We start from the raw sequence: 27,397 nt of genomic DNA on the forward strand, positions 1-27,397 counted from the left end.
ACCCAGGCCCGTGTGCTGGTGCCGGTGAAGGTGAGGTGCTCTGAGACATGCTTCAAGGTGGCATGAGCCTTCCCATCAAGCTCTGGACTGGAAATGGGAGGCTGTGCCCAGTTTGGGGGAAGAATTTTCAACTAAGACATGTTAAAAGCTGAAGCCCCCAGCAAATGGTAAAGCCTCACCAAGTGATTCACTGGCTTTAAAAAATGTTGTCTTCTGCCTGCACTAGCTGTGAATCCAATCTGATATTACAGTATTGCATATATTACATTAGTATTTATTGCAGTATTATATAGTATATATTGAATTGGATTTTGAACCTATATAGATTTCCTCCTGCATCTAGTATATTAAATATTGATTTATAAAAGGACACAGTAAGCGTGGCACTTATGTCCAAATAGCAAAATGTCCTTTTTGATACAACCTCATTAAAAAATATCTCCAACCATCTGTTGTTAACCTATTTATTTAGATGCTGTTAAAATTATTCTGCCATAAATATGCTGTAAAATGACTTTTTTTTTTTTTTAATATGGCATGAGGGAATGGCTTAGAGCTGCATCAGGGGAAGTTCAGAATAGGTGTTGGGAAAAAGTTCTTCACTGAGAGGGTGGCCAAGCACTGGAACAGGCTCCCCAGGGAAGTGGCCATGGCCCCAGACCTGTCAGTGCTTAAGAAGTGTTTGGACAATGCTCTTAGATGGTGTAGCTTTTAGGTTGCCCTGTGTGGAGTCAGGAGTTAGACTCTATGATCTTTGTGGGTCACGTCCAACTCAAGATATTGTGTGATTCATGATCATATAATATTAAACCTCTGGTTAGACCTGGGAGTATGAAAACTTCCTCCTCCAGCAAAGGAAATCTAACCAGAGAAGGAAAAAATCAAACTGATATTGAGAACTGGTAAATGATTTGGAATCTTAGCTTCTTTGAAATTTCAGGTAGTTCAGCCTCTCTAAGCTGTGGATCACAGTGTGGGACCTGTTGTAATACAAGTGTTAGTTTTGTCAGGAGAAAGCAAACCATGATGGGCTGGGCCCAAATTTTTTGATCACCTTTTGATGGCAATTGCCCAAGTGTTAAAATAATGGCTGAGTATCGTGGAATTAAAGTGGCTCACATTTTCTCTTTGCTTTTTCTCTTTTAAAACGTCAAGACTGTAAGAACTTGTCTTGAAGTAGTTTTTGCTCAGGTGTGTTTAGATAGCGTTTCTTCCTTCCGCCTTTCCCCTGTGGTGACACTTGACTGCATGCATTATTTATAACCAAGTTTTACAGTGTTGGGAGAGCACTTTTACTAGCAGTTCAACCAAGAAGAGCAAACAAACTCTTTGAATCCTGGTTGCTTTATAGAAAACTTCGGTCTTTTATGAGCTCAATTCACTCCATAGCACTGCGAGTCCCCTGATCCTTTCCAGATGGTTTCCCACACGGGCCACAGGAGACATTTCTCGCCTATAGGGTAACTGGCCTCTGGAATTCTCCTACCAGAACTTCCTTCTGGTATTTGTGCTGTTACAAGAATAGTTCTGCTAGCACTAAATTAGTGAAACAGGGATCACTGAGAAAGCCCAAAAGGGGTTGGAAATGTGGAAGAGAGTATCTGGAGTTGCTAATGATAATTAAAAAAGGGAAGGGTAGGGAAGAAGAAAAATTATGCTGTCACATTTCACATAGCAATCAAAGGTGATAATTCCCTCATGCTAAAAAGAAAAAAAAAAATCATTCTTTTTAAATGTAAACACAACTGATCTGCAAAATGACTGGGTGATAATAACCACTTGTTTTACTAATTGCTGTCAATGGACTGGATGCATCACAATAAAATATGATCTGTCACTGCAGGATTTCTGTCATGGGCAGGTGATGTGGCCTCCGTTAAGTGCCCTTCAAGTAAAAATGGCTGAACCTGGAAAATCCTGTAAACAAGTTTGTCAGGAAAGCCAGCTCATCTGTGAGCCTTCCTTCTTCCAGCATCTTAACAAGGACAAAGCTCTGCTTAAGTAAGTACTTCAAAGCACAAACATATTATTTGGTCTCTTTATTGCCACACATGAAGTTTAGTGAATGAACTCCATGAGAAGGGAAGGGAAGGAGTTCTGTGTGTCTGTCTGCAGCGAGCTGTGAGGTTAGCTGTCAGTCCTTCTGGCAGCAGCTGGGAGAAGTCACCGCTGCATCAAGAGCACCGTTCCACGTAGCACGTGTTTTTGCAGTGAGGAGCACAGCACCCAGGCCAAAGATTTCCATCTCTTCCTTCCCCTGTCCATCTTCTGTGTGCATGTACCCAGCAGTGCCCTTGGGTGCTGGGTTGATTGCACTGAGCTGCAGTTATGGCAGGTAGCAGGGCTGGAGCTGTGTTTGGATGGAGCTTTGGCAGCCCTGGCTGAGCAGGTGCCCTTCTCCGTGGCTTTTGCCGTATCTTTGGAACGTTAGGCAACTTTTGCATGACTCTGAATGCTAATTCTAACTGTGCTAAGTCAGCGGGGTCAGAAATTAAAGGCATTTTGTTGCAGTAAATAGAACTCTGTACACATTGTGTGATTTCTATCGGTTGTTCACACATTTTTTAAATATAGCACTTTTAAAGTGTTGCTTTTGTTTATTAAGTTCATGATTAACATCCACATTGAAACATCCATATTCGTTGGCAATCAGCAATTACTGGTTCTGCAAACCTTTTGTTGGTGTTGTCTTAGGTAAAGAATTGCAAACCCTTGTACATTAGAGGTATTAGTACCAATTTACAAAGCTTACCAGCTATGCATTAAGAAAATTAATGTTGCTTTCAGCTGCCGTCTCTTTGGGAGTATGTCTGTGTGCCTTTCAGAATGAAAATGAAGCTTGGCTCGCACAAATGGGTGCTAGGGAATCTGCTTTCTAGGTTTTCTATCTCCACTTTTTGCTACATTAAATTGTAGAAGGTTTTTATTTTTGTATTTTGTTTGAAAAGCTGTAATTTCCACTGGAGTTCAGAAGCAGCCCATGTGAAAACTTTGTCGGGCTTCTTTTCTAGCTGCCTAGGCAAAATTATAATTCTGTGAGGGAAAACAGCCAACCAACCGAAAAACCAAACCTCTGTTCAGTGTTGAAAGCTACCGATGTTTCCAGAATAAGTGAAAAACAAGCCTCTGCTGGAATTACTGCCCTTGTGCTTAAGCTTTGTGGTCAGAAAATGGCAACTCCAATTGTTGAGTTTTCAGTTCCTCGAGGTGTGTGTCCTGCTCCGAGTGGCTCTGGCTGCCGCACACCCCGCAGCGTCACCTCGTCCTCCCTGTTTGGCCGTGACCGCACCTCGGGTGACCCAGGGCTGCCCGGCACCCTGTGACTTACTGGGGGGAGCCAGATCCCTGCTGACACCAGTGCGAATATCTCCTGATTTCACATTCTTTGCTCTTGTCGTACTAGAAATCCATGGTGTATTTCAAGATCATGCACTGGGCAACAGTCAAAAGCATTTTTTTCCTTTTTAACTTCTTTCATTAATCTTCAGGAAACGGAGCAAAGCTGGAAGGACTGTACTGCCCTCTGCAGAGAGAACTGCACAGGCAGAAAGAAATGAGAGTCATGGTCTTGAAATCTGCACTTCTACCTGTGCTTGATTTAGGGTGTAATATAGCATTCTATTTCATTTTTCATGAGGAAGCATGAAAACTGTACCGAACTCCTGTGAACTCCACCACAACTTAGATCATGTGCTTTGCTTTTTAGGCATAATATTGAATGTCTCACCATGGAGTCTGCAAATGATATCCTGGTCCCCTCTTTTGATGGAAGAAGGAAACACTGTGTTTTCCAAGGCGACCTCCTGTTGTTCAGCTGTGCCGGATCCCACCCGACCCACAGAAGAATCTGCCCCTGCAGAGACTATATTAAGGGGCAGGTTGCGCTTTGTAAAGACTGCCTATAGCAGCGGCAGAGCTGCTGGGGAGTTGAGGACAAACTGTAAGTAGTTTTGAGAGGAGCTACTTATTACTTCCTGCACTTTTGTCCAGGTTTTTCGCTGCAGGCAGAGCTATCCTTACTGGGCAGAATCTCCGAAGAGAGGAGGGATTCATAACAAACAGCTCACTGATCTTTTTCCCTAGAAGAACATTCGCAGCGTAACTCTGCAGATTCGTTCATCTGTTTGCGAAGAGAAATGAGGTTCATGTTCTACAGCGATTTGAAGATGACTGCACAGAATAGTTTGTAGAAAATTCTCAGACCCATCGAAGATATTTTTGTTGTTGTTTGGGTGAAGTGTTTTCTATTTTTTAATGAGTTAGGACATCCCCCATGGTTAGCTAAAGGATCTCAACTTCATTCCACTAGAAAATTGACACAAATGTGCTTGAGGGAGGAGGCGCAGGGGAGGGAGGACTAACGTTTATTCTAGGTGCACTGTTTTGGGTACTGAATGGCTACAAAGTGGTTTACTTCACAAGAACTCAGAATCACAAGCTAGCTCTGTACCCTGCTGTTGGGTTATCTGGGCCCATTCTTTCATTTTTTTCTTTTTTTTTTTATCTTTGTACACAACACGGTATTGTTTGCATCCCAGCTGCTGCCTCCGAGCAGTCCAAACAGTATCATGAATGAGCAAAAAGGCAGTTGCCAGCGTGTGACACATCATCTTGGGGACTGGACAACTGCCTGGGGTTGTGGCGTTCTTCGGTGTGGGAAAGCTACAAAAACATACTGCCGTTTTCGGAACGGACTTGTCACGGTTTACTGGTCCCATTTAGAGAGTAATCCTTGGAATTTGCCCATGCTTCTGTTGTAGTCTGTCTACTAGAATACTGTGTGAAGCAAAAAGTATTCAGCATCATTGGAGCAATATTATCGTTAGAGCCTCAGTTTGCTACGGCTTCCAGTAGTTAAAAGTGTTGCTGAATGACATAGAAAGGTTAAACTAAGCTAACTATAATTATTGTATGGTAGAAATGTAAAATGTTTTCATAGCTAGCTAGGTTTTTAAAGAGAATTTTTTCTGAAAAACAAGTAAGAGGAGACAACTGGTAGGAAAAGCGTTGATCAATCTTGTTGGGTCTTTGATGGTTTTTCTGGTTTGGGAGGGGTTATTTGTGGGGGTTTGTTGTTGGTTTTGGGGTTTGCTTTGATTTTTATGTTTGGTTGGGTTTTTGTGTTGTTTCATTGTTTGGTTTGGTTTGGTTGTTTAGCAGGCACACCAGTTACAAATGTAGATAAAGAACAATACAAGCGTTTGGAATTCAAATCAAACTTCATTGTTTTAGAGCAGCAAATTGAATCTTCTAAACCACCTTCTTTTTATAGGGATATATTTTGTTACTTTCAGCAGAAGGTGACATGCTTGACAGCACCATTTGTAGTCAGGAAATGTGCTAAGATTAGTGAGAAACAAGCGTGCAGACTATTTTGAAAGCAGTCACAGTCTGCAGGCCTGCAATTCGGACATGCTCTGATCATACCCAAAAAAACTCCAGTCAACCTGAAGAAGGTTTTTTCTCATAAAGATCGGTAACAAACATTATCAGATAACAGTGAAAAACAAAGATATTTTAAATTTTCCTTTCTTGGATATATCTGGTTGGTTCAGATATTTCTCGTCACCAGCATTCATTAGCTGTGTGTGGATATCAATGTATCTCTTGACCTACCAAAGACCAAGCAAGGGAAATGCTGTTTAATCTTGGAAACATTCTCAGAACAGTATACATGGAAAGTTTCAATTTAAAGCAATGAATTAGCTGTTTGGGGTTTTTTTGTTTCCTGCCTCAGCACTCCCGAGGGTGTTATCCTCTAACACCCCAGCTCTGCCCTGGACTACGCAGGAACTTCATCCGCATTGTGGAGTATCCAAAAAGGATACGTGGGAGCTCCTAAACCGCAGGCTCACCAGGAACTGGGTTGTGACGGTGATAAAATCTGCTGTATTTTAGTGTAATTTTCCAGAAACAGAACAGCTGGGTTCTCTAATGGGAGGCGAAGATTTTGTATGAAAAGGAAACAAACACAAACTAGTATGAAAATACGGTTACCATAGCTCAGCATTTGCTCCAGTCAGCACAAATGTAGTTTGCAGTAGTTTTAATACTCTGGAGAAGCTGGGGGAGGAGGATTGGAAATGGGTCTGAGCAGGCACGACAGTTTTGTATTTATATGAAATATCCCCTGCATAGGCGTGCAGATTCGTGCAACTGGTAAATCCTGCGCATCACAGTATATTTACTTCTACCTGGTGCTGAAAGTAAAGGTGGCAGCAGAACTTGCCTTTACCAGTTGAGCCTGAGGTTCTTCAGGCAGGAATTTAGTTTGCAAGGAGATATCACAGAATTACATGGGAAACAAAGATTTGTACGTGTGCATTTAAAGAATGCAAAACACGTCATTTTTGCTGTAGTGTAATTCTTTGCTGTAAATACATATTTGCTTGTTTCCCTCCCACTGTATGGTCCAGCCGCCGTACTGCATTTTATTTTGCCTCTAAACCTTTAAAGACGGGAGGGGTTTGGTATTTGTCATTATAAGATTTTCTGGCCTAGTGCTTTGCTCAGTGCTAAGTTTGCCTTTACCACAGCAGGGAGAGTCTATTCTAAGCTCTGTTTTTTTCGTGCTGTAGCACTGTTTCTTTCTAGTCTACTGAACTGAATTACCGCATACTGGCAAAAATGAAACAGCCAACACCGACGCCGCTCGCACTGCAGCCAGGGATAGAACATCCAAATTGGCTTCAGAATCGGTTGGATCTGATCCTGTTTCCACTGAAATCTATAGAGAAGACTCATTAGTCTTAAAGAGAAAAGAATCAAGACCTATAATTTGATAGGCCGCTATTAATTTTAAATTCTCTTTTCAGAAGATTTATTACTTTTATGAAATACGGCTTCAGTCTAAATTTCTGTAAATTTCTGAGGCTATCGCATGACAACTGAAAGTGCATAAACTTTGCCAACATACTCACTAAACGCGATTGAGGATCCCCCGTCAGCCAGCGCTGGTTGTTCATGCGTCACTAAAGCAGCGAAGCTTTCCGCAGATAAGCACTCAGGCAAATCCAGGTGGGGCTATTTAAAAGTTTGAATGATTTACTAAACCATGTAATATATATCCACATTTCAGGACAGAGGGCAGCCTTCTGTCCAAGTTCCATAACTATATTCCTTCCTAATTAAAGAATGAGGGTGTAGTCCAATTATTGCACTTAAATAAGGATATTAGAGACGGGCTGTGCTGCTGTTTCTCAGTCTGGCAGTAACGCTTGCAGCTTCCTGTACTCGGAAATCAGGTTTTTGCATTATTTGCATTTGAATATATTGATCAGTGATTGATGAGAAAAAATGTCAAAAGTTGAATATAAAAACACTTGACAAGCTTTTAAACATATCTCTCATATCAAGACATTCTTTGTTTTAAAACTTTGTATTTTTGTATGTGACCTAGTTTTTTTCAAAAATCTTGTTCCTATGAGATTAGAAAACTTGAGAGAAGCATTTACATATTTATTAAAATTAACATAAAAGGCTTGCCTTTGAAAGGTAAAGTTGGTAAATACACACTGTTTAAAAATGCCAATAAAAACCTCATTTATTTCATATATGCAAGTTGATTTGCACATGTATAAATAGAGTTGCTTTTTGCATTTTGTGCTTAGCTTCTGTGTTTCTTTTTGTAATTTATAGTTGCAGCTGTGTGTTTGCTGGTTTATATCAGATTATGTTTCTTTTAGAAGTATTTAATGTTTATGTGCCTTTTACTTTCTTTGGGGTTTGGATGAGTGTTTGGAATATGGACACTGTCTGAACAAGTATAATGGAACACTAATTACAGGTAAAAATAGTGCTTGATGAGTATACAACTTAGCGATATGAATTTGACTGGTTTTAAGTAGTGGAGAAATCTGTTCTAAAATTATAAGGTGAGGGTTAATAAGATGAAACTATAACTTTGATTATTCTTGCAAAACGTGGCTTCTGCAAGCAAAGTACCCTTGACTGAATATCTGTAATTTGATGTGAGAGCTCCTGCTGGGGTGTCTGTTTAATGACCAGAGAGCAAACTCCAACCTAACTGAAAACCTCTAAACCAGCCACCTCTGGTTTGATCAGCAGCAAAACTGAAGATCCACATCAAAGTTTGTGAGGTGTTGGGTTTTCAGATAAAGTACAAGGAAGCACACAGGCTGTTTGTGGTGCAGTCCTATCACACCTGAATTTGCGACTCTCAGCGGGGAAGGGACCTCTGGATAGTCAGCTTATTGCAGGTGGTTTTCTCTTTACTGCGACTAATTTTCAGCATTTAGTGCAATAGCTGCAGATGAGGTTTGAGGTTGTGAGCTGGTGTCTTCTCACTTCTCATGTTGTACTACTGTCCTTTAAATCCTAGTCAACGTCCTTGCTTTATCCTTGATAAGGAAGACATGCCCTCCCCTCTCAAAAATAAGTGGCTCGTCTAAATTACAATAATGATTTATGAGTTTGCTGCACTTTTCACATAAAGAAAACCCAGACAGATTTCTCAGGTATGTGTTTTGCTCATAGTGCATTTCAGGACCAGGTTTTGCTAGTAAAATAAATTAAAGGGGATGAATGAGGCTGGATGCAATCTCATCCATGTCTAATTAACTTCCTGACTCCCACTGGCTTCAATGATAGCAGAACTCCTCCGTTAATTTTTCTTCAAATTAAAAAAGCAGCTCCCCCTTGTTGTTACATATAAAGCACTGTATCTTACAAGATAAAGACCAACACTTGCAGGTTGTGTTGTACACATATCAGTGACGGTTTAGCTTGCTGTCACAGCATATATCATCTCTGACTAAGCTGTACTTATTAAAGTATCCGTTGAAAACTTACTTAAATAGCTGTTCAGTCTCTAGTTTGGAGTTGGAGGGCTGGGTGTTTGTTGTTTTGTTGGTTTTGTTTGTTTGCCTCTTTTTTAAAGAGACCATTAGTTACCAGTTCCCCATTCCAGTCTTTATTCCAGGGGTGCTAACATTTTGGCATGGCTGTTTCTTTGATATTTGCCTCCAGCTGCTATGCCTTCAACTTGTGACTCGCGATCTCTTTCCGTTTGTAGTTCTCCTTTGGTCCCACCGTTCAGGGGGCCGCTGTAAGGTGAACAGTGCACTGACACATGTACGCTTTCATTCAGCGACAGAAATGGTTTCATTGAGATATGCTTTAATAATATTGCTGTAAATGTAACATCAAAACATATTGTTTTATGGGCAGTGACTTAAATCTCGTCTTCATATTTTTAAGCAGCTCTGTAGGGGTTTTTTTTAATTAGTTTGTAATTTCTGAATATTATATTTAAATGCACTGTGTAAACAGCAAACTCCGTGTCTCAAGTGTAAGATGTTTACTGTAGGAACGTGTTGAAAAGACCAGAGGCTGAACCCCAGATGCCTCAGATGTGAGGCATCGTTCATGTTCTTTCTTCCAGGGAAAAATATAACCAAGTGCAACCATTGCCAAAGCATCTTGCTTTAATAGGTATAATCCTTTACAGATCCATACAGCTAGGAACATACAATAGTACTAAGCCACCTGTTTATTAAAGGGGTAAATAAATCAGGTCCTCAAAGTTCTGATAAAATGACTAATAGTGACTAATCCCCTTCACCCTGCGGGGCAGAGGGGCCTTGCACTGCCTGTCCCTGGCCATTTAACGAGGGTGGGAACAGCTTTTGTCACCTTTAGGGGCTGGCAGAGCTGAGGCCCTGAGGACCCCACCGTCTTCACACCTCACAGCAATGAGAACATGCAGCTGCTTCTCCGCACAGGAAGATCCGTCTGCATTGCGCTGCCTGGCTGTAGCTGCGCACAGCGGCCCGGCCAGCCCTTGGCTTTGGGGACAGCGCGGAAATAACGCTGCGGCGTTTCCCGGAGCCATCGGGCACTTGGCGACGCGCAGACAACACGTCCTGCCTGGGACTCCAGCCGCTGCAAAGTAGTTTGAAGTATCAAAGAGGTAATACGATAAATCAAGTTAAGTTGCTGTCTGAAGGCAGTTAACAGGGTTATAGCCAGAACTGATTTGTCACATTCATTACCAGGTGTGTTGCAGTACAGTGACAGTGAAAACCATTTTTAAGAAATCATGGGTTTACGTGGTTTTCACAAAGGAGTATGGCGGGGAGGAGGAAACGGCACTTTTTACCAAAGGAAAACAATACTAAATATTGTGAGAAAAGTTACCCTGAAGATTCTGAGAGAGCTAAAAGAACAATTGAAGGGAATATTAACAAAGCTAATTTGAGCTTGGAGAAGCTGATCCCCTGAGCTCGCTGGGCTGGTGGCTGCGGGGAGTCCAAGGGCAACTGGGGCAGCTCTTTGGCTTCTGGTCTGACTCATTCCCTGGGGGGTCTCTCCATGGGCAAAGGGGGTCAACATCTGAATAATCCGGCTAGCACTGTAAATTGGAAAAAAACAAGGCAAACCTACCGAAATATCTAATAATAATAATAATAATTTGGAGTCAGTGAGAGTTTTTCTATGTACATGAGAACTTCAGGGTCAGACTGGTACTGTATGTGTTTGGTTTGAATTCTCTCCTAAAAGGTTGTTCCTTTGTCTTCTTTAAATTGCTGTGTTCCACTATATTACGTTCAAGCGGTTTGATTCAGAAAGAACAGAGCACAGTGGTTCCGATACAGTCGAGTTACTGGGGTTCAACAGGATGTTTTTTTTATTTGATTTTATTTTTTTTTTTAGAACAGTCAATGTCTGTACTTTAATGGCATAGAAAAATGCTTTGTTTTCACTGTTGTAGAGAAAGACTAGGGAGAACTTTATTTTTCAATAAACCTTTTTCTTGTGTGATTTGGATTTATGATTGCTTTGTGCCTAAATGGTGTTTGGGTGGCCTGTCCTCGCAGTCGTGCAGCTGGGCAGGTGAGCATGAAGAGTCCCAGCTACTCACATCTCGGTCATATGAACAACAGGCAAGTAATTCTCTCTTTGCTTTGTTTTGTTTTGGTTTAAATCCAAGTTGGATAACGGATGAAGTCAAGGTCTATTTTAGGAGGGCAGCTTTGCCACGGCAGTAATTAGGAATTCCAAATACAGGCCAGCGCTTTTTTATCTATTCTAAAAACATCCATTTGTAATACAGCTACTCTGTAAAACTACACCGGAGAAAAGCAACTGCTTCCGTTCTTACAGCAAAACCTTTTTCCAAGTTTTTCATGTCTTTTTTTTTTTAAAGATGTAAAATCAGAATAGTACAGCAGTCAGTAGCTGCCAGCTTGGGATCCTTTTTTTCCCCGTCCCAATTAATGCTGATTAACAATAGCATAAGTAATTTCAGACTGAAGTGGGAAGGTGGAATGGCTGCGGGGTGGGATAGGGTTTGTGACCTGGGGTTGGCAATCCACTTGCACAATCTATTCACCGCCACAATTTGGAAATTTAGGGCATGGTGGTTACACCTGATGGTTTTCTGCTGCACATTTCTTGCGGTGAGTCTTCAAGAGCCTTTTCTTACTGTTCCAGTGAGGTGAGGGATGTGAATATCCTTCACCAGCTGCCTCTTTTTATAGGTATTTCTTTTTCTTCCTATTTACTTCACCTCGGACTAAAATGGGTGAAAAGTTTGTTGGTTCTGTGTTGCTACTCAACGTGCTGCAATTCCCCAGTGTTTCCAAACATCAAAATGAATTAGGGAAGGACGCTGCTCATTCAGTCCCATGTTCTGGTTATTTTTGGAAACGTTTTCCTTCCTGTTTCATTCCCCTAATTGCTGTTCAGCTTTGGCTTTATAAGGGGACGTCTGTAAACTGGTGAGCACTAGAGTCAGATGTGGGCTGTGTTGCAGTCACATAATGGAAAAAAAATGTATGAAAATTGGAACTTGGACTAAAAAATACACACGCCGTGCAGCTGGTTCAGGAAGATCATTGAGGAAGCTTAAATACTAAATACTTAAACTCTCACACACTTAGATGGTTCAGTCAAACTCCATCTGGTAGAGAGGCCACAGATGGAAACGTTTTGTTGAGCCTTTGTGCAGCTCTCAAAAGCTTCATCATGTGAGAGACGGAGCAGCCCAGTTTACTGTCTTACAGTGCCCCTTATTTATGGTTATGCTTGTTGGGACTTACATATTATTTTACTGATTATGGAGATTGTATTTAACTAAAATCCTGGTAGTAAATTTTTGGTGCCAAAACCAGAATATTTTTTGCAGCAAACAGGCTCCAGCTGTTGAGTCTCACTGTATGTCCTGCTTTGCCTTGCGGACCCTTGGCTTGTAGGCCTCCCAAACATCTGTGCAGAGGGAACTTCAAAGCAGAAAGTGCCAGACAAAAGCTACTGTAAAGGTAACACCACGTCTAGAGCAAGTGTACCGAGGGATGAGCCCCTGGTGTTTCAGCAGGTAACAATTGTTGCTCGCCATGTAAGTGGATCTTTGAAGTAAAAGCTGCTAAATCACTAGAGACCCCTCGTAGCTTTTATTTCCTCCTTGCCTCCGCAAGCAGGAGGAATCTACCTGATTCACCCACGGCCATGCCACAGGCTTGGATTCTGTCCAGGGGGTCAGCACCAGTAAAAGGAGGTTTGGTATTTCTTGTCACTTGGCCATTTTGGAATAGGTGTTGCCCTCACTCCTTGCCCTGTGGTGAAGGTGACAATCCTGGGAGGCCGGGGTCAGTCAGGAGTTCAGAAGGACAGCGAGGTTGGTGGCCAGAGCTGATAAAATGGCTGTTTCCTAGTTACTTGCCAAACTAAGAAGGAAACTTCCCTTCTGTGCAGGCTGTGGATAAAAACTTCAGCCTTCCTGCATCTGAGAGTTCTTGTTGGAGCCGGTGTCAGTCCCTGCTGGACCTGCACACGGGTTCTGACCTTCTGCTCTTGCACACTCCGTGAGGGGCTGCAGGCTGCTGGGGACCAGCCGTGCTGGGCACCCTGGCAAACTGGTCCCACTAAACAGGGAAAAATTCAAGACCCATTCAGTGCTGCCTCAAATACCGACCTTGTGGCTGAAAGGCAAACATCAGCTCCCCAGCGCGGGAGGAACGGGAGAGGGAAATATCCCTGGGTTGTCTGCTCCTGGATCTAATTATGCTCTCACTTGCGTAACCTGGCCCCGCGTGCCGGGCCGCAGGAATGTGTTTTTGTGCTACTCCTGCTTGGTTACTGGTGCTGGATAAACATAGCTCGGGATGTCCCTGTCACAGCACCACTTGGTGGCACTGCACCCAGCACAGACTTCAGCAGCAGAGGTAAGAAATTAGAGGTGCTGCCAGTGCAGCAAAACCCTTTTCTACCTGCAGGCTCTGGCTGGGGCGTCTACACAGGTCCGTGCGTCCAGGGATAACCTCTGGTCATGCAGCTCCAGCGTTTCTTCTCTCTGCTGCTGCAGAGGCAGCTTCTGCTGTCGTGGGCCTCACAGACTTCACAACAAAATGGGCAGTGAAGACATTTCTGGAGTATAAATTTGTCTGGGAAAAAAATGTATTGCCAGGTTGGGAACAAATATTCCTGCTTTGTGTGTTATTAAGGCTTAAAAGTTTTTTTCTAGTGACGTAGCATCTCCTCAAGCTGGCCCACAAAAAGGATGCCAGAAATGCCTGCGCTTTTTTTGCCAGGCAGCTGGGATTGCAGCAATGCAACTGGTACTGGTAGCAGTGAGGAACTCGGTGGTACCTTCCCAGGTGCAGGTCTACCTGGAGCTGAATTTGACCCCATCTGAGAAGCTTCTAGTCTGTGATCTTTGCTTCAGGTCCATTTCTGGGAGATCATTTTTAGCAAGGAGCTTCTTTCAAGGCTCAGCTTTTCCAGCCTGGTTGGGTGATACTGATTTATGGCTTACCTACTACAGCTAGAAGTGAAATGGGGCTAAATCAGCAAGGGATGGCTGGTGATTTCTTAATGACAGTCCAGGTTCAAAAAAAATCTGGCTTTTAGCCAGAAATGGAACATTATCATGTTCCATTATTAAAATATATCTCATGCCTACTTGGTGCATGCAGGGCATGGGTTGGGATTCAAGAGTGCAGCTGCTGCAGTCCTTACCGTAAGAGGTTTTGATAGCTGCTTCTCTGCCAAACACTATGGCCAAGTTCAAAGCACCTGCCCAGATTTGTAGTCACTTTCAGGGGTTAATTTGCAACCCGCAGTTTGGCCAGACTTTAATGTGTCAGTTTGCAGTGTCTGCCCTGGCCAGTGCTGTTCCTTCCATGAACAACAAACCCCTTCCCTGTGTCCTGCGCACAAGGAGGATTGGGGGGGGGGGGGCAACCAGCTGCTGGGGCCTGTGATCACCAAGCAAAGGGCAACGTTGGCCAGAGCCAAGATCTAGGTGATTAGGCTGAGAGGTTTTGAGCTATTTCAGCTTTGGAAAAGTCCACCCTCACTTGGCTTAGCTGGAAGCACACTTGTTATCCCATAGTTAGAAAAATCAACTGGCACAGACATTTAAAAAAGAGAACTGCTATAGAGACTGTTACCTTTGAGGGTGGCTGGCAAGCGCACAGTGTCTGGGTAAACTGGATGAGCAGTTATTTTCTATTGTCACCACAAAAAGTCTCCCTGATGTTTGCTGGCTTTATCAGCAGGTATTTGCTTTCTTTTCTGGTTATCATTATTTCTTGGTCTTTTTCCTTTTAAGTATCACAAGAATTTCAGTTATTTTCTTGTATTTACCTGCTAATACCAGAAACGCTTTGAAGCACCCGTGGTAACTGAAAAGTTTCTGCAATTGGTTTAAATTAATCTGATAAGAAAAAAACTATTAACTTGTTTAACCACATCTGCTTTCCAAAGGCTACACAGCTGGAGTCCACACTCACAGACACCCCCAAGAGCGTTCCAGAGTTCCAGAAAGAACTGTGACACCTCACTTAAGCGTTCAGCTTTGCTTTGTGCACGAACACATCTGCACAATCCCGCGCTCCTATTTACACTCAGCATTCTAACAGAATTATTTACTGTTTGAGTTGGGTGTTGGTTTGAATGTCCTACATACTTTCAGTGGTCTAGGACTTGTAGTAAGTGTCTTGCCACAGCAAATTACAGCTGGACTTGTAGTAAGTATCTTGCCACAGCGAGTTACAGCTTCTCACGTCCCTTCAGAAGCACCTGGCACTGGCCTCTGCTACAAACAGGCTGCTGGAGGACACGGCCCTGCGGAACAGCTCTTTCGGTAGTTCCCAAGCGCCATTCTAATGCCTGGTGATGGGACTGGAGACATCGTGAAGCCCCTGGAGAGGCTGAAGAGGGTAAACAGCCCTAATGGAACTAACAAAACCATGAAATGTCTAATATAGCTCTGGTCAGGCTCTGGTTCTCTGATGCTGAGGCTGAAGATGCTTGACAAAAGCTCGTTAATCAGTGGGGAAATATCTGTTCCACAGCTCATTTCACGGAGCTGAGAGTTAGAGAAGCAGCATAATGGGAAAATACCAGAACTAAGCAAAACAAATTAGGAACATGTGTAAGAAGTCATGGGAGGGTATTTGAGATTTAAAAATGCACCTGTGATGAGTACAGCAATGACTCCTATACTCTACTGTCTTTCTGGAGTGCTTGCTGAATTCATTTATGAAGTATTATACTTACTTTCGTCTTACTGCTGAGCGACATACGATGATCTCTAACACCCTCTAACACCATCCTGTGACAGCAAGGCACAAGCAGCATCAGCACTGCGAGCAACAATATTTTCAAGTTTGCATGTAAATATTTATCCAAACTTAATTGATCCAAACTATGTGCAGACAAACTATAGCAGCAGAACAAAATTAATTTTACTGTAAAGCATTTTCTGTTTCAAGCAGAACCAAGTGTCACCTTTCCAACATTGTGCACCTCCTAAGGGCACAGTCAGGTCAGTGACAGCCTTGGGTGGTCTCTTCCTACACAGATCATTGAGAGTTGGTTTGTACTAAAGAGCCTTAAGGCTCTGTCTGAGAACTTGCTAAATGATGGGAAATACAGTTTTAGCATCACAAGGCACCAGTAAAAAACAAAAAGCAGTGTCCCCATTGTACCTCAGTCACTGAACAGTCTCATGTATCTCTTCTAGCTTGTCATCTGCTGCCATGTAGCCAGAAACAGGGATGTCTGGCTACTTCACTACTCACCAAGGTCCTATTTTTAACTCTACAGTGGTCTCTCTATATTTTATCCACCTGTGATAAAGAGAAGCAGCAATACTGGTTCTGTGTTGTGAAAACCAACCTGGAACATATAAAATAAAGAGAAAATGGATGTAGCCAGAGAATCCAGTTTAATAGGCTGCTATACAGGAAGACTTTGTTCTATGATACATTCTGGAAATAGTTTTCAAATGTTACTTACAGATACTGTATAAAATAGATACCAGTTTTATTGATTATACATCACGATTCTTTGATCATTTAACCTGCTATTAAGTAATATATAAGATGTGTGATGGAAGGTGAGCAACACTTTACAGGACAATCTAAATCTAACAAATAGATCTGTACCTCACCACCAGATTGAGCCACTGCTGTGCCCTCATCAGACTACAGAGCAACCACAGAGTCACGCACATCCGCATAAAGTATGACAGAAACTGAGAACTCCATTCCTCGAGCAGCTCCTCTTCCTTGCACAGCTTTTTGGCTTTGGTCTGCACAGTAATACCGTGGGTGTGCTTGTTTGGTCCATGCAAAGCTATGAACAGTGTCTCGTTAAGAAAAAAATAGAATTTAAATTGGAAAGGTATTGTTTTGGTTAATTTAGGATTAAAATGGAGTATCTCTCTGGTCACAGAAAGGTTTGTACCTGCTCCTTCTGTGTCTCTTTGACTGGGGGGGGGGGGAGGAAATAGCTACTTAAGTGTTTTAAGCAACACAGCTCTTGGTGTCCAGACTCTACGTAGGATACTCTGTTGGCTGAAGAGGTTAGTGAGGATTGTACTTCTGTCACAGAATGTGTTCAGGAAAATACAGGCCAGGAATAAAAAAATAATAAAAAAAATAATCTGAAACTGGCACTTCTTTACCCACAGGCTCATCACATCATGAAGAACACTCACTTTCACTCTGGAATATACAACATGGCAGCTGGGTTAAAACTTTAAAACTGCAAACTGCATGTTTTCTATTGTCACAGGAATCAATAGCATACATGGAAAAAAATGCTGCTGTTTCGCTGAATTGCAAGCAGTGTGCACATTTGCCAGTTTTACAGAGAGATTTCCCATTAAAACAAACTTCAACAAAAACAGACCACGGGAAACAAACTGCATATTTAGTAAAATACCATCGGCACCACTTGCCAAAACGTACGATGCTGTAGTTTTACAGTCCTGACAAAGAAGAGGGTGTGATCTTCACTCAAACATCTCGTAATGGCGCGTTTGCCTCACGCGGGGTATCATATCGATAAGCAGCCTGCGGAGGAAAGCACAGGAGTGTTGAAGCAGAGGCACAGGAAAGCCCTGGAGCTGGGCTGTTCTATTTACTTATAAATATTGATCTATTTTACAAATTAAAAAAAGAACTCATGTGCAGTAACAGCCTTATCTTGCTCCTCCTGATCAGAATAAATTCCGTCCCACAATTAATTCTGCCCAAAAGGGAGCGTAAAACAAACTGTGTGGAGAGAAACTGCACTGCACCGCAGCCACCGAGGGACCAGGGGACAGGGACTCTGGTCGCAGCCGCGTTCACACCAGGCTGCTGCGGGTGTGTCAAACTGAGTAGTTGCCAATACAGAATTTAGTTTTACCCTTCATGAGCCTTCGCTGTGTCCTGGTGACGCAGCGGCTGAGCAGAGCAGACCGGTGGTGTGTACGCAGCCTGAGTTAGAGTGGCTGCACAAAACACTTCGGATGCTGGTTGGTATGTTTAAATAAATCATTTCGCATGAATTTACTCCACGGTTTTGCAGAACAACTCGTTTTACAATGGAAGTAGTGATTATAGTGATTTTTCCAAGAATGGTATTTCCCATTAACATGTTAATTTAATTTTCCGACTTAAAAAAAATAACCACACAGCTTCCAGATGACGGCTACTGTAGCCTGGCCAAGGTCTGCTTCTCAACAGGCACCATTCCAGTTGACTAAGATGCTACATCTCCCCCTTTCTCTTATGGCAGAAAGCAGAATAAAATGCAAAAATCCCAGAGTCCATGCGGTTGAGAGAAATCGTGGCAGCAATGAAGCACATGGCAGAGCTTCACTCGATTTTGTTCTATTTCTGGTGTCGTGACTCAAGAAACCATCTTAAAATTCAACAGAAACAACGTTTGAAACACGGCTGGCTAACCTTCACTTCAGCAGTCGTGACAGGGTAGGATGGAAATCACCAGCAAGGTCATTTTGTAAACTTGGGGAGCTCACCTTTAACCCACACTTCCTTTGGAAAAAAAACCCAGTGCTTAGCAATGTGCCACAAAGGCCGCATGGAAGGATTCTCATCCAGGACTTTTGGTTATTTTTTAAAATATCTCAAAGCCTGTATTTCCAAATTCAGGTATACAAAAGTATTCTAAAAGTTATTGCAGTTTCTTTTCCAAGCCCTGGCTTCTTTCCAAGTGGTGTGAGACGCAGAATCTTTTATCCCTTTCCATAGACTCGGCCTCAGTATTGGCAGCTGCCATCATAAATTCCAGTGACTGATGTGGCTGGAGGTACATAAGCCTTTAAGAGCTACAGCTTATTACATTAACCAGACAGCCCATCTGCTGGACATACCAAATACCTGCTAGCAGGAGATACTCACTTGATTCCATAGGCAAATATTGTGAGTCCAATTAAAACTCCTATACTGCCATCCAGAAACCAGACAGAAGAATTGTGTTTAAAAACTTCTGCGCTGAGAAGGATGGAAAATCCCATTATTCCACCTACAAGAGAGTTGAAACCTAGAAGGGAATAAAAAAAAAATGAAAGAACAAAATCTCAAGGAATTTGCTTTAAGCATCTCTCCTAAGAAGAGGTGACCTGCAGGGAGACAAGGAACTGTTATTCCAGCGTCACCAGAGAGGGACAGACCTGCGGGAGCATCTTGGCAGCGCTGGCACCACACTAAGGACACAGTGCGACTCCTTCACACACCGTTAGCCAGGGCTCGGTGCCACGTGTCCTTCCAACAAATCACACACACAACATCTGGTGTCTGGCGGTACATTGTGAGACCTCTGTCAGTTGTCATGTCTGACAGAAATAACTTTACAGCCATTTTGCTGCACTATGTGTCTTGATTGGGTCAGCCCTGACATTTTCATTCTCTGTTTAGTCCCAAATCCCAATTCTAGCTTTCGCCTCTCGATGCTCATTGTCCAAACAACAATATTCCTTCAAAATGCTGAGCCTGCTGCACCTTGGCCCTGCCAGTCAAGCACTGATCTCTCATACAGCTGATTGTCAGAAATGAAGCATTTTTGAGTTTTGCACAGTAATGTTTCAAAGACCTTCTCTTCCAGTTTTTTACCCCATTCCATATAGTTATTTACATGTATTTGGCACTACAGCTTAGAGCTGCATACACTGCTGAATGCATTAGGGAAGACACAGTATAACCTTAAAAATATTTTCCATTTATGCCTCAGATATATCACAGGAGCTTCGCATTTATTGTTCGCAATTTTTATGAACATCTTTTTTGATTCCTCTTTCTTTTTAAAAACCTTTGGTAGAGACATATATTTAACCTAGTTAACAACTGAAAAATCGAATATGGAATATTCTATATTGCTTGGTGAGTCAACTGTTGTGAGCTGCTGCTTACAGTACGCACCCAGTTGTTTTCCAGTTCCCCACGACTGCCAACAACCACGTACATGACACTTATTCCTGAATGTCTCATCCAAACCTCTTACAGCCAGTCCTCACCTAAATCACGTTGTCCTTCTGAAAAATGTAGCTAAAAATTGACTTTTCCTATGTATCCGTACAGCTGAAATACCTCTATAAGGCATCAATACTGTGATTAAGATTCACCAGATCCCTGGCAGGAGGTGTTGAAATGCAAAGGAAACCCGGCCAAAGAACAGCACTTATCACTCAGCAAACCTGAGGCAGAACGGGGCACACAGCCCTGCAAAGAAAAGGGGGGTCGGGTTTTTTTTGGACTGTACAATTGGCATCACAGGCATTGCATGTAAATGCCTGATTATGGATTAATTATAACCCTACAGTTTAACCAATACAGACACGGTTCCTCTGTCAACACTCTAGTCTAGAAGAATCCTGGTTCTTTTTTATTCCCAGGCAATAAAACTTATACTGCTAATAAGTGCTGAAGAAATATATATATTGTGTGAATATATATATAAAAAAGATTAAGTCTAAATTAATTAACTATAAACTATAAACCAGTGTTACTTCCCCTCCTCCAGCTTAAGTCAGTATCCATCAGCATGACATGCAAAAGGCCTGAATGATACATTTTCTTGTCATTATTGGCTGATGGTTCAAATGATCTAAAAGCGACTTTCCTAAAGAAAGTGTTTTCTCTTCTGCAGTCAAACCTTTCTCTGCTGGTGTGGCAGGAAATCAGTGGCTGCAGGTATTAATCCAGCCCCATGTGCTGTGGATAGGGCTCCAACAGGAAAAAACAGGTGGCTAAATTTGGGAAGGAAACAGGTATCTGAAAACTTACAGAACAGTTGGCTGACATCACCCAACTGGCCCATCTCTGCTTTTGTCCTCCGAGATGTTACAAAATTCAAGATAGGAAAGGCTGTTTTTATTGTCTAAAAGACTTTTGCTATAAATAAATTGTACAAACAACATTTTCTCTTATTAGGATTCATACCTTTAGGCTTTAAAGAGACAAGCTCAACTCTAAAATAAAATTATTCTTTAAAAAAAGTCATTAATAGAGATTGACATGTATGAGAGAAAATTTGCAGTTTTGAAAATAAACCTATTTTTCAGAAAGAAAAAAGTATGCTCTTATTACTCAAAACAATTTGTTGGTCTACAGCCAGTAATTGCAAGAGGTAAATTAGCAGGAAACAGAAAACACTAAAGAAAGAAATGCAAGGGAGTCCTAAATCTGTCTCAGCTGCTGAATTACGTTGTCTCCTGCTGATTGTTAATAAATCAAGTATATATGTAAATACATCTTGTGAAAGAAGATATTTAACCACACATGGTAAGATCAGCCTCCTACATTTTCTAAAGTAGTTGTGAAGGAGAGAAAAGAGAGATAAAAACCAGACCGAGCTAATTGTATACTTTGTTCCCTAATTTTTTTTAATCAAAGAATGAGCGATCTCCAGCTCTGAAGCAATATAATTAGCACAAGGATGTAATTATGGGGGAAGATATTTCTGTGCATACAGGAGACCAATTCAGAGCTATTCAGGAATTTTTCAGCTACTGTACTGTCTGAAAAAACCTGCTCTGTTTTACAAACAAGTGACATTTTTTGAAAGGGAGGGTTAAACATCTGCCTGCCTGGACAGAATTGTGAAAGGGTTGACATGTCCCACTCGCACGGTGACAGCGAAGGCAGCCGGACTCACTGGGCTGTAGCTCCCAGACCCTTTCCCGAAGCCTTTTTGCAGGCTGGGGATCTTTTTGGTTTCAGAATGCCTGGGGTGGCAGAGTCCATCGTAAGGAATAACCACCGAGCACTGTGGTCTGTTGGGAGGGAATCACAAATGCAGGGAGGCAGTAGCTTTGTCACAACCCCTGCACTGCTGATTTGATGCCCTTTTTGCTTATCTTGTATTTAAAATATAAATACTCATTAAGAAATTATATAACTGGGACGATGTAAAATATGAATGCTCGTAATATGTTATCACCCCTTAAAAAAAAAAAATCTGCGCATAAGTTACTTAAAATAAAGCAATTGTATGTATCCCTGGAGTAAGCTGAAAACTGAATTTCTTTAAAGTGAAATCTTTAGCAAAGTAATTTATGTACCACAATCCATGCATCATTAACACCCCACTGTGTATGTTTACAGAGCATTTCAAACTGGCCTGTGCTTGCAGATAAAATCTGGTAGAGGTTTGTAGGGCGCTGTGAAACCTTCGCCATCATTGTGGCCTCTCTTGTGTGCAGAGCAGATCCCTGTGGCTTTGCGAAGACTCACAAGCTTGAGCCCTGTCCGCAAGAGCTGTATCTGAAGCTGCCTTTAAAATATGCCTTTAAACATGGTTTTCAAAACAGCAACAGTGAGGTGCTGTGCACCTGAGCTAACAGTCATGGCAGGGAGGTTTTCTACGGCTACAGCAGATGAGATTCACCTTGTGCCAAACCCGGGTGGGGCAGCAAGAAGCAAATGCTATCACAGACTGTTCTGCATTGGGTTTTGGGGTTTTTTTTGTTTGTTTGTTTCCCATTTCCCAGTGGCCACCTTATTTCAATGCTCTTTCACAGTTGCGCTCGTGCAGAGGTCACTCATATCCTCTGTGTCTACAACATGTCCTAGAGAAGTCTATAAATGCAGCAGGATCAACTTCACACTCACCATCGGTTATCAGCGCTCTGCTTGTAAGGACCTTTCCCAGCATAAATTTGATTACAGCCAAGACAGTGCAAAGGATTCCACTTAAAACGGAGACGCTATAGAGAAAATCATCCTGAAAGAAAAAATGACAGACGTTAGTATGTCTTCTAGTCATGCTTCATATATTAAATGACAAGTTGTACTAGTTATTGTGCAATTATTTGTGCCGCTGAAGGATACAACCTGAGAAAAAGATTTCCTTAGTTATGACTTGCATGACAGCTGGTGCTTATTTTACTTATGTTGCCGTCTGTAGTTGCTTTTGCAAATGTAATTAATGATGGTTCCAAGCAGCAAATTTAGAATTGACCCAAACTCGTCTGAATCAGGAGGTTCTGTGCCTGCAGGGCTGACTGCAGACTGCCAAGGAATCCAGCGCCAGTGCAGGCAGTGATGAAGTCCCCCCAGGCAGGAGGAAGGCTTGAGAGGAGAATCCCACTTACCAGACCTCTGTTGATTTTTGGTGTGAGAAATAACCATGTAGCATTGTTTCTGATTCTGGACTTGCTTTGGTTTTGTTTGGTTTCCTCCTCCTCCTAAGGTAAAGTCTGGTGCAAGCTACATTTTTAAGACTTTTGATACTGATGTGCAAAGTCAGGCTCAGCTCTTTCTTAGAAAACGATTTTTCCATGGACTTTAATTTCACAGCTCCCGAAAATATCCACATTGCTTAATTTGAATGTATAACATGGGCTCCCGAGGCTCCCTCAAGAGAAAGCTGCCTGTCTATGCAGGGCAAATAAGAGGAATTAATTACTGTTTAACACAGATTCTCTCAAAGGTCATCTGGAGGCACCTGCCTCTATCTGCTGAGCATTTTGTGTTTGGTTGGGGTGGGAGGAAACACTCTTGGGTGCTGAAACACCAGCACTGCAATAAAGTTCCCCCAGAGGTGCATCAGGCGAGGGCTGTGCAGAGAAACCCAGGCCAGCTCTGAGGATGCTCCCCTGCCATTTAACCACGGAGCTTGGAAATGGATTCATCCATTACCCTTAAGAGAAGCTTTAATTTAAGCTGCTGCAGCATCAGTACAAATAAAGGAAATACTAAGAATATATTTTTTTTTACCTGCAGGTTTAAGTGGGCCAGTGCCATTGGGACCCCGTTACTGATTAAAACACTCTGCAAAAATCCCCATTGATAGTAAACATTGTCATGATGATTCATTATCAGCTCCGTCCATTTTCATTATTTTAGCAGCAATTCAAAACTCAAAGAAATAAAAAAATTGGTTTCAAAAGCTGCCTAGGAAGATACTGGGAATTAAATTACTGGTATAATGTACTCACATCCCTAAATAAATCATTCAATATATTTTTATACAATTTTTAATGTCATAATTTTCAAAGTCTGCTTCATTCACTCTCAGTCATGAGCTCATTCTCTCTAGTCCTGATATGATATTGAATATGAAGACAAAATGCACTTAGGGAAAGAGAGTAAAACAGAAGCAGTAACAACACAGAACTCAAGCACTGGGTAAAGCATTTGTAAAAAGCATTTGTAAAATTCATCCAACAAAACAACTGGAAAATACCCAGGCAATTTTGGAGTGCCAGTGAAGGACTAAGGAAGGACTGGAGATATTTGCTTGCTGTCAGCCTAGCAAAGAAAACCTGGGAGCTTTCAAAGATCTGAAATGACAACAAAGCTCCAAAAGTCTGGATAAGCTTTGCAAAAAGCACTTGAAATTTGAGATTCTTGTCAAATTTGTGCCTCTAAATTTTGTGCATCTTTCTCAAAAATGTATATACACAGAGCTCAAATAATTAACTTTGATAGCCTGACACATTCTGATTGGTCTTACGGTTATCTAATCCCACATAATATTAGGTACTTTACCTAATATTCAGTATACAGCATATATGTAAGACTTCAGAATAATCTGAAGCAGAAAGTGGTGCTCCAGTCCCTTCTATCCCAGCCTGCCGAGTTTGTGCTCCAAGCGCCACTTCTCTTGCATCTCATTTGCCAATGGTCAATCACTGTGTGAGGTCTCTTATCTCATCATCACCCCACAGACTCTCCAAAAACTTATTGCTGGCTCCCAGGCATCCCTATCTCATCTTCATCTTCCTCCTCAGCAAAGCACAAGCTTTGCCACTCGCGCAGAACCAAACGTTGCAGACCCCGTGGAGGTGACAGCATAAACTGCTTTGCTATCAGAGGTCAGGTTACTGTCAGCCTTGGGCTGACAAAATGCAGTTTTCCTACACCTATGAAATTCTTGGGGATGGACCTGCAAACAATTACAAATTCACGTAATTTGGAAAAAAAAAAAAACCACTATGAATCTCAATACAACAGATTTTGAAAATTGTTGATACAAATGCTCAAAAGTCCAAGTATGAATTCAGAATCTTGAAGCTGCTATGCCTTATCCCCTGTGTTACAGCACAAGATTTCATCCTCTGCATGGGACATTATTTTGAGCTGGTTTGGTTTTCAATTGTCAGAGCATGTACCATAGATTTTTGGGGTGAATTCGGTTCTTTTTCCTGCCTCTGTCACTAAGCTCACGGTGTGCAAAAATACATCTTGCTATTCGTTCTGGCTATGTGGTTGTGACCAAATTGAGTCTAGCCACAAAATTAGTCTAGAATCCATCAACGACTTATCTGTGATACAGACTTCTGAATCACTTCATAAAGTACAAATTAACAGCCTTGTTTATAGGATTCAGAAACTAGAAATGCTTCATACGTTTGGATTTTCATTGAATCACAAAAGACAAGCTCATTTCATTGCTAATACTGATCCAATAAACACTGATAATGCAGAAGACCTGACATGCAGAAGGTCCTTTGTTATCACGGTGGACACAAAGGGAAGAAGTTAAAAAACCCGCTCTTAATGCAAACACTTCAGCAGTTTCTTGCTTTAGACTGTGCTGAATAGATTTTTTTGGAAGATTATACTAATGTTTTTAATCTCTAAAGCTCTAAATCTAGATGGTATATAAGCAATTATCTCCAGTTGTGTGCAGCTTTGCACAACAGCCACCGGGAGGCGGCAGATAACGCAGTAACTGAGCAAACGAAGAGGAAAAAAAAACACTGTAAATTCACTTTCCTCAGTACTTTGCTACGCTGAGTATCCAGGCACCCAAGAGCTGGAAGAAGAAGAGAGAGTCTACTTGCTACTAACAAGAATGTTGTAAGAAGCTGTAAGAGATCAGCACACGTGGCGAAGCCCAGCAGCCTGGGCAGCCCCTGCGGCGTCCTGCCTGAGAGAGGCAGCAATGGGAGAGGAACGGATCAAATCGCTGCCTTGGCGCTACTGTGTTGCGCTGGCCAGAGCTGGGACCAGTCTCAGACATGGGATTCCACAAATTACCTGCGGGAGGGCTGCTGGGGGTTAAGATGCTGCGCTGGAGCCGACTGATGGGACACACGACGGATACACGTGTTTTGCTGCAGCGCTCCAGGCTCTGAAGAGTTAAACACGTCATACTGTGGCTGTGAAATGATTCCCATTAAACTAACTGATCCTTTGGAGAAATGAAGAAAAGGGAAGCCATAATGGAAGGCTAGATTAATAAAATCAGCCTGGCCATCTGGCAGCATGTCCCTCCGGATCTCCCTGCAGCCCTGCCCTCCCCGCACCCTGTGCCTGCCCATCTGACAGCCATTCAGAGCAAGGAGCACCTCCAGCCAGACCCATGGTACACATCCTTGGTGTCAGTTTAATTAAAGCAGCCGCAAATTGTGACAGATGATAAAAATTAAAATTCTGATCATTTCCATATGATAAAGGCTTCTCAGCGTGATAAGTGAAGCTCTTTCCTTCTCCATTTCTTTTCATCGTATTCCCTCATTACGTGAGACCTTAATTAAGGACACGTATATATTATTAGATGGCTTCATGTATAAAACTGCAATGTACACAAAATGTCCTGGCCTGCCACCTCATTGCATGGCACAGCTGCAATGTCCCTATTTAAGATTCTATGCTGTGGCCATTTCCCAAAAGAAAGCTTTCCTAGGGTGCTCTGTTTTCAGTCCTGGGAAGGAATAGCAGAAGCCAGCAGGCAGCTCTTCTTCCACCTCACCCAAACACCCTGTGCAGCTGAGAACTGGGGTGAAAACAAATGTGACAACAGTTCCACCCTACTTTCAAGGATCTCACCAAAAAGCAGCAGTAATCTTATGGCTTAAGGAAAATTTGTTGATGATGACTTTGATCTCTTTCTGAATCTACTGTACAAACTCCAAAAAAAGCCGCGGGGGATGTTTCAGTGCTTGGCTTATTAGGTGGAGATATTTTAAACCAATTCCCAGCCTAGTAACTAAATTTCAGCTGATTTGTGGTCTTAATCTTTTCCTAGAATGCATCTCGCCAAATCTGACCCTAAAAACTTCGCCCTGATTTCATATATTATTTCTACAGACTCTTCTCTGCCCCCTCCCCTTTAATTACAGTCCTTTTACTTCCCCTTCTGGAATGTAAAAATGTTCTCATTTCCTCTGAAGTGTTCAGTGTTGAGTAAAAAGGAATTAATCGGTATGGGAGAAACACGGCATGTTCAGTGTTCCTCTCCAGTGGCCACAACACATACAATATTATTAAAATCTGTGTACGATCCTCCTCTCTGGCCATCCTTGGTAGCCCATTCTAGTGTGACCCCAAAACAAGCTGCTTCTCCTGCACCCCCCAGCTGCAGATTTCTTGCCACCCTTCTGCCCTCCTCATAGCTTCCTCCCTGAACTGGCCAGAGGCTGAACCACCTCCCCACTCCCATGGGAGCTGGGGATTACTGGTCCCAGCTTTCTCAAGCCATTTTTTCCCTTCCCGGAGAAGCCGGTGTCTCATGATCGTGCACCTCTGCTGAGCCTCGCTCCTCTTGGCTGAGGAGGCAGGGACATGTTCTGGAACAGCACAGATGCTGTTGGCAGGAGCAATGTCATGGCTGGCCCCAACTGAGCTGAGTTTGTGTTGTTAAATATTAATTTTGCCCATCACTGCGACTCACCATCTGTCTCACAGCTCCC

The 27,397-nt window shown here is 42.3% G+C and overlaps 2 protein-coding genes across 2 annotated transcripts in view; one reads left to right on the forward strand and one right to left on the reverse strand.

Annotated features, from left to right (window-relative positions):
• Positions 1 to 10,788, forward strand: part of MGAT5 (alpha-1,6-mannosylglycoprotein 6-beta-N-acetylglucosaminyltransferase) — a 122,645-nt gene extending 111,857 nt beyond the window's left edge. The window contains exons 16-17 of the mRNA XM_082056324.1: positions 1,844 to 2,001; positions 3,707 to 10,788. Of these exons, the coding sequence (XP_081912450.1) occupies positions 1,844 to 2,001; positions 3,707 to 3,905 (357 nt within the window). The 3' untranslated portion in view covers positions 3,906 to 10,788. The remainder of the gene's footprint in view (positions 1 to 1,843; positions 2,002 to 3,706) is intronic.
• A 3,990-nt stretch (positions 10,789 to 14,778) lies between these two features.
• TMEM163 (transmembrane protein 163) overlaps positions 14,779 to 27,397 on the reverse strand; it is a gene marked incomplete at its 5' end in the record, with an annotated part of 93,049 nt that continues 80,430 nt past the window's right edge. The window contains 3 exons of the mRNA XM_082056169.1: positions 14,779 to 17,324; positions 18,660 to 18,801; positions 22,368 to 22,479. Coding sequence (XP_081912295.1) covers positions 17,264 to 17,324; positions 18,660 to 18,801; positions 22,368 to 22,479 — 315 coding nt within the window. The 3' untranslated portion in view covers positions 14,779 to 17,263. The remainder of the gene's footprint in view (positions 17,325 to 18,659; positions 18,802 to 22,367; positions 22,480 to 27,397) is intronic.

The sequence above is a fragment of the Streptopelia decaocto genome (assembly GCF_964273445.1).
Source record: "Streptopelia decaocto genome assembly, chromosome: 6".
NCBI lineage: Eukaryota > Metazoa > Chordata > Aves > Columbiformes > Columbidae > Streptopelia > Streptopelia decaocto.